The 13553-nt window shown below is 41.0% G+C and overlaps 1 protein-coding gene across 1 annotated transcript in view; it reads left to right on the top strand.

Moving 5' to 3' along the window:
- Positions 1 to 13553, top strand: part of PTPRN2 (protein tyrosine phosphatase receptor type N2) — a 691758-nt gene that overhangs the window by 437487 nt on the left and 240718 nt on the right. Inside the window, exon 13 of the mRNA XM_075704660.1 lies at positions 9177 to 9241. Coding sequence (XP_075560775.1) covers positions 9177 to 9241 — 65 coding nt within the window. The remainder of the gene's footprint in view (positions 1 to 9176; positions 9242 to 13553) is intronic.

The following is a 13553-nucleotide window of genomic DNA, read 5'->3' as shown; positions in this document are numbered from 1 at the left end:
AGATTATGGAGAGGTTCATCTTGAGCGAACTCCACAGGCAAGTACAGGTCAACCAGGGGATCAGGCCCAGCCAACATGGGTTCACAAAAGGCAGGTCCTGCTTGACCAACCTGATCTCCTTCTATGACCTGGTGACCCGCCTGGTAGATGATGGAAAGGCTGTGGATGTCATCTACCTCGACTTTAGCAAAGCTTTTGACACCGTCTCGCATAATATCCTCCTCGGGAAGCTGGCAGCTCACGGCTTAGACAGGCATACTCTTCGCTGGGTAAAGAACTGGTTGGGTGGCCGAGCCCAGAGAGTAGTGATAAATGGTGTTAAGTCCAGTTGGCGGCCGGTCACGAGCGGTGTTCCCCAGGGCTCTGTTTTAGGGCCAGTCTTGTTCAATATCTTTATCAATGATCTGGATGAGGGGATCGAGTGCACCCTCAGTAAGTTTGCAGACGACACCAAATTGGGTGGGAGTGTCGATCTGCTGGAGGGTAGGATGGCCCTGCAGAGGGACCTGGACAGACTGGATTGATGGGCCGTGGCCAACTGTATGAGGTTCAACAAGGCCAAGTGCCGGGTCCTGCACTTCGGTCACAACAACCCCATGCAACGCTACAGGCTTGGGGAGGAGTGGCTGGAAAGCTGCCTGGCCGAAAAGGACCTGGGGGTGTTAGTAGATAGCCGGCTGAACATGAGCCAGCAGTGTGCCCAGGTGGCCAAGAAGGCCAACAGCATCCTGGCTTGTATCAGGAATGCTGTGGCCAGCAGGAGCAGGGAGGTGATTGTCCCCCTGTACTCGGCGCTGGCGAGGCCGCACCTGGAATACTGTGTCCAGTTTTGGGCCCCTCACTACAAGAAAGACATTGAGGTGCTGGAGCGTGTTCAGAGGCGGGCAACGAAGCTGGTGAAGGGTCTGGAGAACAAGTCTTATGAGGAGCGGCTGAGGGAACTGGGGTTGTTTAGCCTGGAAAAGAGGAGGCTGAGGGGAGACCTTATTGCTCTCTACAGCTACCTGAAAGGAGGTTGTAGTGAGGTGGGTGTTGGTCTCTTCTCCCAGGTAGCTAGCGATAGGACAAGAGGAAATGGGCTTAAGCTGCGCCAGGGGAGGTTTAGACTGGAAATTAGGAAAAATTTCTTTACGGAAAGGGTGGTCAGGCATTGGAACAGGCTGCCCAGAGAGGTGGTGGAGTCACCATCCCTGGAGGCGTTTAAAAAACGGGTAGATGTGGCACTTCGGGATATGGTTTAGTCTGGTCTACCCTTGATTAGTCTAGAGTGGGCTTGGTAGTGTAGGTTAATGGTTGGACTGGATGATCTTAAAGGTCTTTTCCAACCTAGATGATTCTATGATTCTATGATTGACTTCCTTATATTATTTAGGAGAATATTTTTGATAATGGGTTTCTGAAGCTCTGCAAGAAAGCATTTAGAATAGATAAAGGTTTTTCATTTCTACAGTTCTAATTCATAAAAACTGGTTCTGGTCATACCTCAAGAACAGAACCATCACATTGACACCACACCTTGAAAGGTCTAGCATTGGCCAGCGGTAGGAAGACAAAGATAAATTCAAATAAAGTTAATTCTTCTGAGACATGTCATTGTCAGTAGGACCTGTTTAGAATCACAGAATATCTCAAGTTGGAAGGGACTTATAAGGACCATCCAACTCCCTGCTCCTCGCAGGACTACCTAAAACTAAACCATATGACAAAGAACCTTGTCCAGATGCTCCTTGAACTTGGATAGGCTTGGTGCCATGACCGCTTCCCTGGGGAGCATGTTCCAGTAACTGACCACCCTCTCAATGAAGAATCTTTTCCTAATGTCCAATCTGAACTTCCCCTGACACAGCTTCATGCCATTTCTTCATGTCCTATCGCTGGTCACCAAAGTGAGGAGATCAGCAACCCCCACCTCTGCTACCCCCCTTGAGGAAGTTGTAGGTAGTAATGAGGTCACCCCTCAGCTTTCTCTTCTCCAAGCTGTACAAACCAAGTGACTTCAGCTGCTCCTTGTAAGTCTTGCCCTCAAGAGCTTTTACCGTCTTGGTCACCCTCCTCTGGACACACTCTAATAGTTTGGTGTCCTTATATTGAGGCACCCAAACCTGCACACAGTTGTATTGGGCCTGGCTGAGATGGAGTTAATCTTCCCCACAGCAGCCCTCATAGTGCTGTGCTTTGTATTGGTAGCTAGAAAGGTGTTGGTAACACACCAGTGTTTTGGCTACTGCTGAGCAGCACTTGCACAGCATCGAGGCTGTCTCTCCAACATTTCCTCCCCTCACCAGTAGACTGGGGGTGGGCAAGATCTTGGGAGGGGACATAGCCAGGACAGCTGACCCAAACTGACCAAAGGGATATTCCGTACCATATGATGTTGGCTCAGCAATAAAAGCTAAGAGAAAGGAGGAGGAAGGGGGGGCATTCGTTATTTATGTTCATCTTCCGGAGCAACCGCTACATGTACCGAAGCCCCGCTTCCTGGGAAGTGGCTGGACATCACCTGCTGATGGGAAGTAGAGAACAAAATCTTTGTTTTCCTTTTGCTTCCGCACGCAGCCTTTGCTTTTACTTTGTATTAAACTCCTTTATCTTGACCCACAAGGGGGTTTTTTCCATCTCATTTTCTCCTCACCTGTCCTGCTGAGGAAGGGAGTGATAGAGTGGCTTGGTGGCACTTGGTTTCTAGCCAAGGTCAACCCACCACAACGGTACTCAAGGTGGGGCTGCACCAGTGCAGTATAGAGTGGGACAATCACCTCCCTCGACCTGCTAGTTATGCTGTCCTTTACTGCTAAAGTATTTTGGAGCTTGTATATGCATGTTTCTTATAAAGGTTTGCTGGGGCAGGGCGGGGGGGCAAAGTGACTGTTGACCCAACAAGCGCTTCCAGGTCTGTATTTATATTTGATGAATAAATTATACCTATCTTGGGATGGGATAAGTCAATCTCTGATGATACTTATTTACTTCTCTTGACTAGTGAGGGAACCTTGACTTATATTTTAGTTGAGACAGCAGAGTTAGTAGAGGTGGATCCCACCATTAACATAAAAGCTCCAAAGAAATAAAAAATATATCCCAAATGCCTTTATTAGAATTTAAATATAACATTTTAGAACAGCAGTGTGGTCATTTTAAAGGACACTTAAGGGAAAACATACAATTGAGCAGCTATTTATTAAATAAGTAAAAATAAATCAATGCAAGCAGTCAGGCAGAAATAATGTGTTTAAAATACATACCTAATCTATGCAAACAGACAGCTACATGAGGTCCTGATGTATCAGGTCTTTGCTGCCCTATCCTTGAATATTATCTGACCATGGGACATTAGGGATGTGGGAGGTAGGTGGTTTAGAGGGGCCAATTTTTCTCTTACAGCAACATGTGGTGCTGCTATTTGCCTGACAAGTGGATTTTGTATGTATTTTTTGAACAGAATTAAAGACAAACAGAGATGGAAAATTGCTTGATTGTGTGTGTGGAGGTTTGGCTGTCTTGTACCCAAAACTGTGAGAATGCAAAGGTGCTCTGGGAGTGGTGAACATGGCCCGAATTTCCATCTGCTGGTTTTATTGGCTAGAGCAGGTTGTAAAGGATGTGTGCCCTCAAAATTGCTGGAGATGCAAACGATATTTTAAATTACTCCAGGCAGCAAGGTACTGCATCTGAACAGATTGAAAGCTGAAATGTTGATATCAGAAATTAAATTAATGCACGTGAGATTGAAACAATATCTAATTAAAATCATTTGACAAATGACTTGAAAATTGAATATGACATAATATTTAGCAGGCTGTTGCTAGTACAGCTATGCAGCTTTGACTTTTCTGCAATCATTTTTGTTCCAGGCCTGGCTGCCAGTTAACTAGAAATTACACATGAAGCAACTATCTCATGCCATCACCCAGTAAAGATTGGAAGACAAAATACCTTTTGCCTGCATCCTGTGTACTTATCCTTCACTAATTGAATTGTAGAATTTCATAAAGGGATCCTTCTTCTCCTTGTATCTGGCCACTTGAGATAGTCATTATTGTTTCAAGCTGGAGCATTTTGAATGCTCATGGTGTGGTTTTGACTTATTTACTTGCAGCCTGATGCTGCTTTTGCCCAGTGAGAGGACTTACAGATTCACAGGCTGTAGCTCCCGACAGGAGTGCCCAGGGGCTGGGGGAAGCCTGGTACAGGGTCTCCACACACCACCCTGCCAAAGTCAGGGAGAGTTTATCTTGTATTCCAGGAAGTTTATTCTTCTGAACATGGTGGTACCTAAGTATCTAATTCCAAGTTCATTAAAGTACTTTTTAATTACTGCTAACAAAGGAAAGTGAATGAGGTGGGAAAACCTACGTAACACCAGGTTGTTCTGTAGGGAGAAGCCTTAGAGAGCGCTGATCTGACAGTGTGGTTTTCCTCTGTCCCATTCTCATTTAATGGCATGAATGCCTCAGCAGTTTCAGGAGATGCATCGACTGTGCAAAGGCAAGTGTACTCTGGGACTGTGTTGTTCTCAACAGGGAAAGACCCCAAATATTATGGGAATCCATTTTCATTGACTTACAAGGGGCCAGGGGTTCAGTATCTGCTATGTATATGCATGTCACAGTGCCTGGGTCTGCCAAACATAAAGGCAGCCTCTTGGGTCCACCCTATGAAGTGTCCTTCCACATAATCTGGGGGTTCTTTGTAGAGGAAGAGAAAGCAAAGACTAATTTGATGTAAATAAATACAACATCCGCTTGTGTTAGATTTGGGAAAGTTGTTAAAAAGTTAAAAGCTGTAATAAACACTTGACATCTCTCTGGATTTGCCTTCCTCCTTTTCCCTTTCCTTTCCTCAAAGAGGGGAGAATAAATGAAATTCTTCTGAATGTGGCTCTATGAAAGGAGCTTTGCAACAAGCTGTTGGGAAGAAGACAGTTCTTGTAGAATTCATCTGACAGCCTACAGTAAATCTGAATTAATTGCCCTCCATCACTTTATTGACTGGAGGTCCAGTCAATACAGTTAGGGAGTCTAGGGCATGAATTGGCTCATTCTAAAACGAGCATGTAATAGAGGTCAGGGGAATCATATGTCTGTAAGGACGTTTTTCCCTACATTTAATTAAATACAGCACACCCTCAAAGTCAGATTCACAGCAGAAAAATAAGGTTTCCTTGTGAGTGACATCATCTTCCCACAACTATTTTTCATATTTAAAGATGGTTTCTTCTCTGGAGCAGGTAAATCCTGCAGCAACACAGGAGGCAGACTCAGGAAGCCTCCTGCAGAAACCATTCCCTCGTCCTGCTTGTGCCAGTGTGCACTCCCATGAGTAAGCCAGAGAGTGCAGTTGTGCTTGGCAACCTGCTTTATAGAAAAACTTTGTAAACCACTTATTCTTCAGGGCTTCCTTCTTCCAGAGGTGCTATAATGAGACTGGAGGTCTGCTCAAAGTCCTGTTTAACTTGCTTCTCCTAATACCTGATGGACTCTAGGATTAAACCTGCCAACTACAAAACTAGACACTCAAATTCCTGACTATGCCTCTGACAGCTAACTTTGCTAAAGGAAATAAACATTAGCCCTCAGAAAATACATCAGACCTCCCTCAGGTTAGTGAAGACTATGAACAGTGACAATCCCTGCCCTTAAACACTCAGTAACACCCTCATCGTGCTCTCTAATAGAGCAAAGCCATTAAGTTGTCCCCATTGTAATTTAGATCGCAGAAGAGACTTCCACAGATTCTTTCAGGTTAAAATAACTGGTATACAGAGAGTAGGCAAAATTATTCCACTGGAGCTACGTGCTTAATTATATGGAATACTGCATAAATTGTCAAGTGCAAAGAATTATTCTGATAAATTAAAATACTAATTAAATAGGCTATTGCAGAATTTTGAGAACATTATAGGGCTCTGCTTCTTCAGGTAATTTGCATATCCTTCATCTAGTGAATTTAATTTAAAGGCCTCCTTTTTTGTGTGTTTGGAAGTCCTTTTTGTTTCAGTGGAAGATTAAAAAAGGGATTTATATGTTGCTAACTGGGTTGGGATTTTTTTTGCTCTTTTTTGAATAGCTGTTTTTATTATGCCTCTTTGCTGATGAGTTTGTCAGTTCTCCATTAGTATTTCAGGACTTTAAACTGTGGCCATAAAAAATCAGCTTTGGTGGAATGTGCAATATACCATGTTACCCAGAATTATCATTTCCAGTTCATAAAATTTGCAACAGAAACAACATCTATTGTATATTTGTATTGGAATAAATATAGCAGGTAGTACACTAAAATACTTGAAAAAAATGTAGGCCAATTTTCAAAAGATTAGTCGCTTGTTCTTAATATCTGAATTTATTTTCCCACCACGTCTTCCTCATCTATCTATAGGCTATTGACTATCTTTTATTGTCTTAAATTCTCAATTACAGTTACAGACAGAAAAAAATAAGTAGTTACATTCACTGTTCAGCAACTTGAAGCAGCTGCTTGATATGTAGTTGATGTTTCAGCTTCAGCACCACTGTTTTTGACAGAATTTCTTGACCTTCCTGAACTGCTCGTAGAGTTCAAGGTTAGCTAAAATATGCTCCTGTACATGCCTGGAGTGAGCATGCTGGAGACTGTCTGCTGTGTCTCTCTCCACAATCTGACAGTGCCTGAGCTTGACCATTTTCAGGTTATGATTTAATCAATAACATGTCGTGCCTTCATGCCTCCTAATTTTGGCAGGGTTTATATTAGCATGCCTGTCAGATCTGTCCTTTGTGTTTTAGCCAATATCAAGGGGGAAAGGGGGGTGTTAAGTAAACTTTTTTTTGTTTTTTAATATCAAGGCTTCAATAATTAAAGTCTGCAGGAAACCTATAAAAAGGAGGTCAAATATGTAATAATAATTGTAAAATTCAGTGATTCAGCAGACCCAATATTTTCTATTAGCTGTTCATGTGGTAGGAAATTACACACTGAGATTTAAGCCTTGTTGTTTACTTATACCCATTTATTTTGCAGCCACTCTGCTGTGCAGTTTTCTTTATCCTAAAGCTACCAAAGAATCATCTGTTGGACCATTCAGTTTCTTTGAAGGAGGCTGTGGAGCTTTCTATTTTTATAAATCTTCTAAATTTTTGCATTTGGTAGAAATCTGCCTTTAATGTGTATACTGGGAGTGAGGTGGATGGTGTAGTAGCATGGCACACCTTTGCAACAAACGGTACATCCAAAAGGGAGAATGTTGTTACATGACATGGCAGGTCATCAGCCATCAATGAAGCAACGTAGTCCAGAGTCCATCTCAAGGCTGAAAATCCAGCTCATTGGCACAGATTTACTTGTTTTTTGGAAATTCATACTGCACAAAATATACAACACAGTGAAAATGTAGCCTCAAATTGCGTGGTCCAGGCACCTGTCCTTCTCATGTGGTCTCTGTGACTCTGGGTGGAATAAATATGTTTGTGAATGTGTAAAGCATGGCATAAGTATTAAGTACGTGAGTATTGCATATGGTTTTTAGGCTGTCATCCAGCAAAACATGTGTTTAAGATTTCTTAGCTTGGGAATACATGTTCCTATCTGCTTAATCAGTAGCATATTAAAAAGAAGCAGAACCAAAGCTGTGTGGGTCTAAAAGGTGGACAGAGTTTTCCTCTCCATTTAAATCACTGGCAAATCATTTGCTGAAAGCAATTGGAAAAGTTTCTCTGTATTAGAATTGCTTGAGGTTTCACTTCTTGAGTTTTTGCACACACAAACTCTTACCAAAATCTTTCCTCATTTTGGATATATGAGGTGAGATTGAGCCCTAATGATACAACTCACCTCTGAAATAAATGTGAGTCATTTGTGTTGCACTTTGGACAAACTAAATAAAGTATCCATTCACAACAATATTGCTTCTGAGAATTGTCTGCTGCAATATGAACTGTTTTGAATATGTTTTGAAACTCAACAATTAAAGAGTATTTTTCACAGGTGGAAGAAAAATATATTAATTTCTTTCAGTATTTTCATGTACATTTACAGCGTACAATATGTTCTAGCACACTTCTTGTCCTTTCTGGTAGGAATGTTTCCTTTAGGCAACTTAAACTGAGAAGCTGAGTCTATCCAAATTGTGTCCATAATCAAAGGAAAGAGATAGGTGCCTGCAGATGTGTGTAAGATATGTGGGATGACTCATTGTATTAAATGTCCATCCCTTTCCATTGACTGCAGAGAGAACCTAGATGACTCACTTGGATTACATAGTCAATGACTAGACAGCTGAAGGGAGGAGAGTTTAACAAGGCTGCAAGGCTTCATTTCTACTCATAAATAAATCAAGCCAGGTGCCTGGGTTTTGGCCATGAGTCCAATTGGCACAGTTTACATCTAGAATGTTAAAGTCTTCCCATCCAAAACAGGATAACCTTACCCACACCCCCAGCTGGGAATAATCTCATCCTTGTTCTGTCCCCAGAACTGTGGCTGGGCATTGTTTTGTGAGAATACCAGTGGGCAGAGGCCAAAATCATGTGAAGACCATAGTAATGATTTAAAAGTATGGGCAATGGTAAGACTGCTCAGGTTCATGCCCTGGACATGTTTGGGTTACAAATATAAATGTAGTCTTAGTGATTACGACCTCTGTTTTGCATTTAGCTGTTTTATGCTGGATTATTTTTGTTTTAAATGCTTTTACTGATATAGAAGCTGATAAATAGTGAAAATCTAAATTTTGAAAAGGAAAACATTGTGCATTGCATCCTGATGTTGTGAGAGAAACTATTATTATCTGCTAGGTAACAGTCTGTCTTTTGTTGCAAAATGTCCTACACAGTGACAGTGCTGTTGCAATGGTAAGATGCTGCCCTGCTCTTCAGTGCAAGGAAGACAGTGGGAAGTTTCCACTGAAAAGAACTTTCCAAACATCTTGTGTATATGTGTTAAATGTGTGTGATACTGTGTATACAAGGGAACTAGAATTAGTTTGGCTTTCTTTTCACATAACAATGAACAATTAATGGTGTACCTATCCATTCAAAAACTGACTAGCAGAGTTGCTATCAGAGAAAGATGTTCCATAGATGGCATAGGTAGGAACTGTCAGGAATTTATTGATGGAGGAAAGAAGGTTTGTTATACTGTAAATGCTGCAAAAATGTGCATATTCCAGCTTTCTGGTAACTCAATCTCAATTTTCCTTATAGCCATAAACAAAGAGAAGCTTGAAAAAACAACTGGACTGAAAATTCTGCAGACTGGTGTTGGGGAGGTAAGTGGCTTGGGGGCATTTTACACTCTAAAAAACATTTTAATTGTTGGTTTTTTTAAGAAGTCCTGGAGCTCATGAACGTTTCTGAGCTACCAGTCTGATAGTGCTAGGGGCCTTTTTATGATACAGTTGCATATGTCAAAATACAATCTGCTGCACAAATAGCACTGTATCCCACAGAGCAAAAAATACCACTCTTACAAGAAAAGTGCAGCCGGCTTTAAGAAATGTAGTTTTTTGCTTTGTTGTATCACAGGAACAAAATCCCCAAAGATGAGCACAGCAACTGAAGTCGTCATAATATTCCCCTTGGTTTTGATGGAGTGCTGTCTTGTCTAGATCAGTGAAAGTTTAGATTTGGGGTAAAGAGTCTTCAGATGTTAGAGAGAATCTGACAGTGAATGACTTGCTTATTTTGGATGTAACTTGAAACATAAATAAAACATGTGTCTGTTATTATGGTGATATCACTAAGCAGAAACTCCACTAAGCAGTTCATCATTTATTAATAAAGATGATGCTATCTGCTAAGAACCTTGTATGAACTACAGTTGATTGCTAATTCTCGTGCTAGTTTTGTGTACACAGTTATCTTTTTTTTTTCTTTTCATTTAAGTAATTTTGCTGGTCATGAATGCTCACAGGGCCAGATAAATGCCTTTTTCTTGTGATTACATTATTCTCAGTATTAAATACAATGAATTTCTAACTTGCAATATTCTGAAGGAATTTACTTTTTTTTCCTTTTTTTACTGATTTTCATTTTTTATCTTTCTAATTTTTATCAGTTCACACCTAAGAACTTAACTTGCCAAGATTTCTAAGGTTCTTTGTGTAACTTTATTCACATTATTAGAAGACTTGGTCCTGAATAGGTATCAACACTGAGACCTGCTGAGATGCTCAGGGTCAAAGCTGTAAGAATTAGAACTTGGAAACAGGCATAGGTGAAATCGTCAGAAAATGAAAGCCAGCATCTCTCATTAACTGGAGCTGATTTAACTAGTTGAGGTTCTCAAGGGTGCATAACCTCAAGAGCTGGAAAGTATATCCTGGAGCGTGGATACGCACCTCAGGCCATGTCCTGACTTCGAGCCAGAGTGGAGCTTGCGTTTGTGCTATCCTCAGGCCCTGGTTTCTGCTAAATAACCGGAGAACCAGGACTGTGGCACAGACTATGGAAGCCACATTCAGTAAATTTTTACCCAGTGGGACTCCTTACACTAATGAAATACCTCAAGGTATTTTGTCCAGTTCCAGTCATTGAATGGATTCCAGTTGACTTCAAAGTCAGCTGGAATATGAAAGCTCACTTCACTTCAGATGCTTACTGTTAAATGAATTGTTAGCTTACATGCAGTCAATGGAGAAAGAAACCACTTTTGGATATTTGAAATGCTAGAAGTTGTCACCGGTTAAATACATGATTAATCCACATTGTAGTAATAGGGTTGTTGTAAACATGGTAGTCTAAGGTTGTACTGGAGATATAGCCTCGAGGACTTCCTAGCTTTTTTTGTGACCAGCTAATAGAACTGGAAAAAATGGACAAGTTCTTGGGCTAGAGATCTCCCCAGTCTTGTTCTTGTGCTTGGTTTAGTAAAAGTCACTGCAGAACTCACCTCCTGTATATTTAGACTATCATAGCTTTTAAAAGTTCTGGTGATACTACTTGGATTAATAAAGACTTTGACAGAAGGTTGTACTTTACACTTTGCCAAATATGTATTTTTAGAAGGCAAAAAGTGAAAATGAATTAACTGAAGGGAAGCAGACATTTCAGCCTAAATATATTCCAGGCTACATCTGAGATATGGTGATCAGCAGTGAAAGAACCAAGTGGTTTGGAACATTAAGGTGATGGAAGAACATTTATTCAGCTGCCTATATATTTTGTTGGATGTGAATTCTCCCAGCTGTGTACATTCCCCTTTCTAAGTCTTATCAGATATGATTGTGTACCTAATGAATACATTTCTGCAGTCTCACCTACATGATAAATAATGGAGTGCTGTGACCAAGCTGTTTCTTTGTTGATAGGGTATCAGATTCAGGCTATTTCAGGTTAAATCTAACTATGTTAATCCAGTTTTGCAGTTTGTTTTTGATTCACCCTGGTGTTTAACAGTGTTAAAATAATAGAAAGCACATATTTTAACATAAAGAAGGAGCCTTCTGTTGAATAAGGATTTCTTTTTCTTCACACAGTAGGAATGGAATTATATGTAATGGTAACTGTAAATCAAAGTCAAGATGCTCAAATCAAAAGTACTTAGAAAAAACTCTAGTTTCAGAATGAGAAATGACCTTTTTGTTTGGCCAGTAGGTCAGATTCATGACAAAGTTAATGGATATATAATCTTCACTTGCAGGACTGTAAAATAAAAAGGATTGATTTTGCTTGGCAAGTTTCACATCTGAAATACCTCAAGAGAAGTATAGCTGAGATACTAGTAGCAAATGCAGCAGCTGTATAAACAAATGCAAGAACTGTTCTAAGCTCAGCAATAATTCATGTGTTGCTCTGGACAGTGGAATCTGTTTTAGGTGTTGATCTATGATAACAGGATTTGATATCATAGATAACAAATGTGTAAGAAATGTGTAGACACCAGTGACTACCCAGGCCTTGGGTATGGTAGAAGGAAACTGTCTCTTTTTCTGTGGAGAAGAGAAATGCTTCTCAGAGCTCCTCTCTCTCTCTCTCTCTCTCTCTCTCTCTCTCAAAGCATTTCAAAAGCAACAACAGATTATAAAATTCACACCAAGCTTATTGAGCTGTTCAGTCAAGTCTGGGGAGGGATGATGAATTCCTTTTATGTCACTGCATAAACATGTACTATGTAGTTATTAACAACACGGGTCTGGAGTTTACCACAGCTACAACACAGTTCATCATCTTTATGTCATGTAAAAGGTTTCCACAGCTTCAGTGAGTTTTTTGGATACAGCTGAGGTTAGCTGCATTGTGTCAACTTAGGGCAGGCTCTGCTTTAGCAGGATTAAAAATGTGTTCCTGAGCTGCAACAGCAAAAGCTGCTCATGTGTCAGGACATGGACTTAAAAGTTCTATACGTTTCATGGGAAGGTTTGGATGATATAGTGCAAAGCATTGTCTGAACTGTGGGAAAGCAGAGCTTCTTTTACACCGTTGTGGAACAGACCCTTACTGGTACTTCCACAGCACATCCTCTTCAACATCTAACATTTGCCAGCAGAATATTCAATGGTCCAGGGACCCAGAGAGTTGGGTTGGAGTTTGAGGTGCTGTGTACCACTCTTAAAGTGTTAATTATTTTGGCACCTGTCTTGTTTGTAAGATGGCTATTATATGAGAAAAACGGGAATAACTGCTGTAGAGAAAACCAACGGCCATACTGAAATCCTGAGGATGTGTGCATTGCTGTAGTACTGACTACCTCTGGAATTACATTTCCTAATATATTTATTTTCTCTTTGGAGTTTTCCAGCACCTATAACATCTCTAAATCTCCTATACAGTAGCCCTCCAAGATTTGTTTGAGTCATTGTCATGCATGATTGTGCCACACAAATTCATCGTGAGCTTTTCACAGTGTCTTGGTTATTCAGATACGATGAAACTGCTGTTGTCTTTGAGGTATTTTCTTTTGAACTCACATACATAAAATAAATCTCTGAAGTCCTGAGCTCATCTACAGAAGTTCAAGAACCTCTTATAGTTGAGTGTACATGAGGGTATGAATGTAAGTGTTGTGTTATCTATGTGTAGATTTGCATAATACCATAAGAGGCACAGTACTGGTAAAAAGCCTGAATAGCTAAACAGCATTTAGGCAGGACTTCTAAGTCCATTGTCCTAGCTCCCAACTTGATGTGGACCATTGCACTTTGAAGAAATAGGAGTTGAACTTGTTGCTCTGCATAGCTGAGCACTCCTAGGACATCTCAGGGGCAGCTTTTGGTCTCACATGGAGGGGAAGCCTCCTTACCAGCAGCACGGCCCCGCCTAACTCTGGCTGAGTTCAGGATTCTTCAGGGTCGGCAGCCATAGTCCCACACCAATGTTAGTCCAACTGGACTTGTGCCCAGGCGCCCAAGGGAGCTGAGCAGGCACCACGAACCGCAGCCCCGCAAAGAGGTCACTGAGTAACCTGGAATTCCTTTCACATCCTTTAGGAACTTAACCACTTCTTTCTCGTCACGTAAGTGCTTTTGAATTATTATAAAAGCACCATATTTTTCAGCTCAATTCCACTCTGAGCTTGGCTGCGACCGGAGTTTGGTTCAAGTCCAGCTCCAGTTTAACAAAATTTCAAATGATGGTTCAAAT

The sequence above is a fragment of the Pelecanus crispus genome, chromosome 2, assembly GCF_030463565.1.
Source record: "Pelecanus crispus isolate bPelCri1 chromosome 2, bPelCri1.pri, whole genome shotgun sequence".
NCBI lineage: Eukaryota > Metazoa > Chordata > Aves > Pelecaniformes > Pelecanidae > Pelecanus > Pelecanus crispus.
The sequence above is the reverse complement of the archived record's forward strand: the minus strand, read 5'-3'. Positions and strand labels throughout refer to the sequence as shown.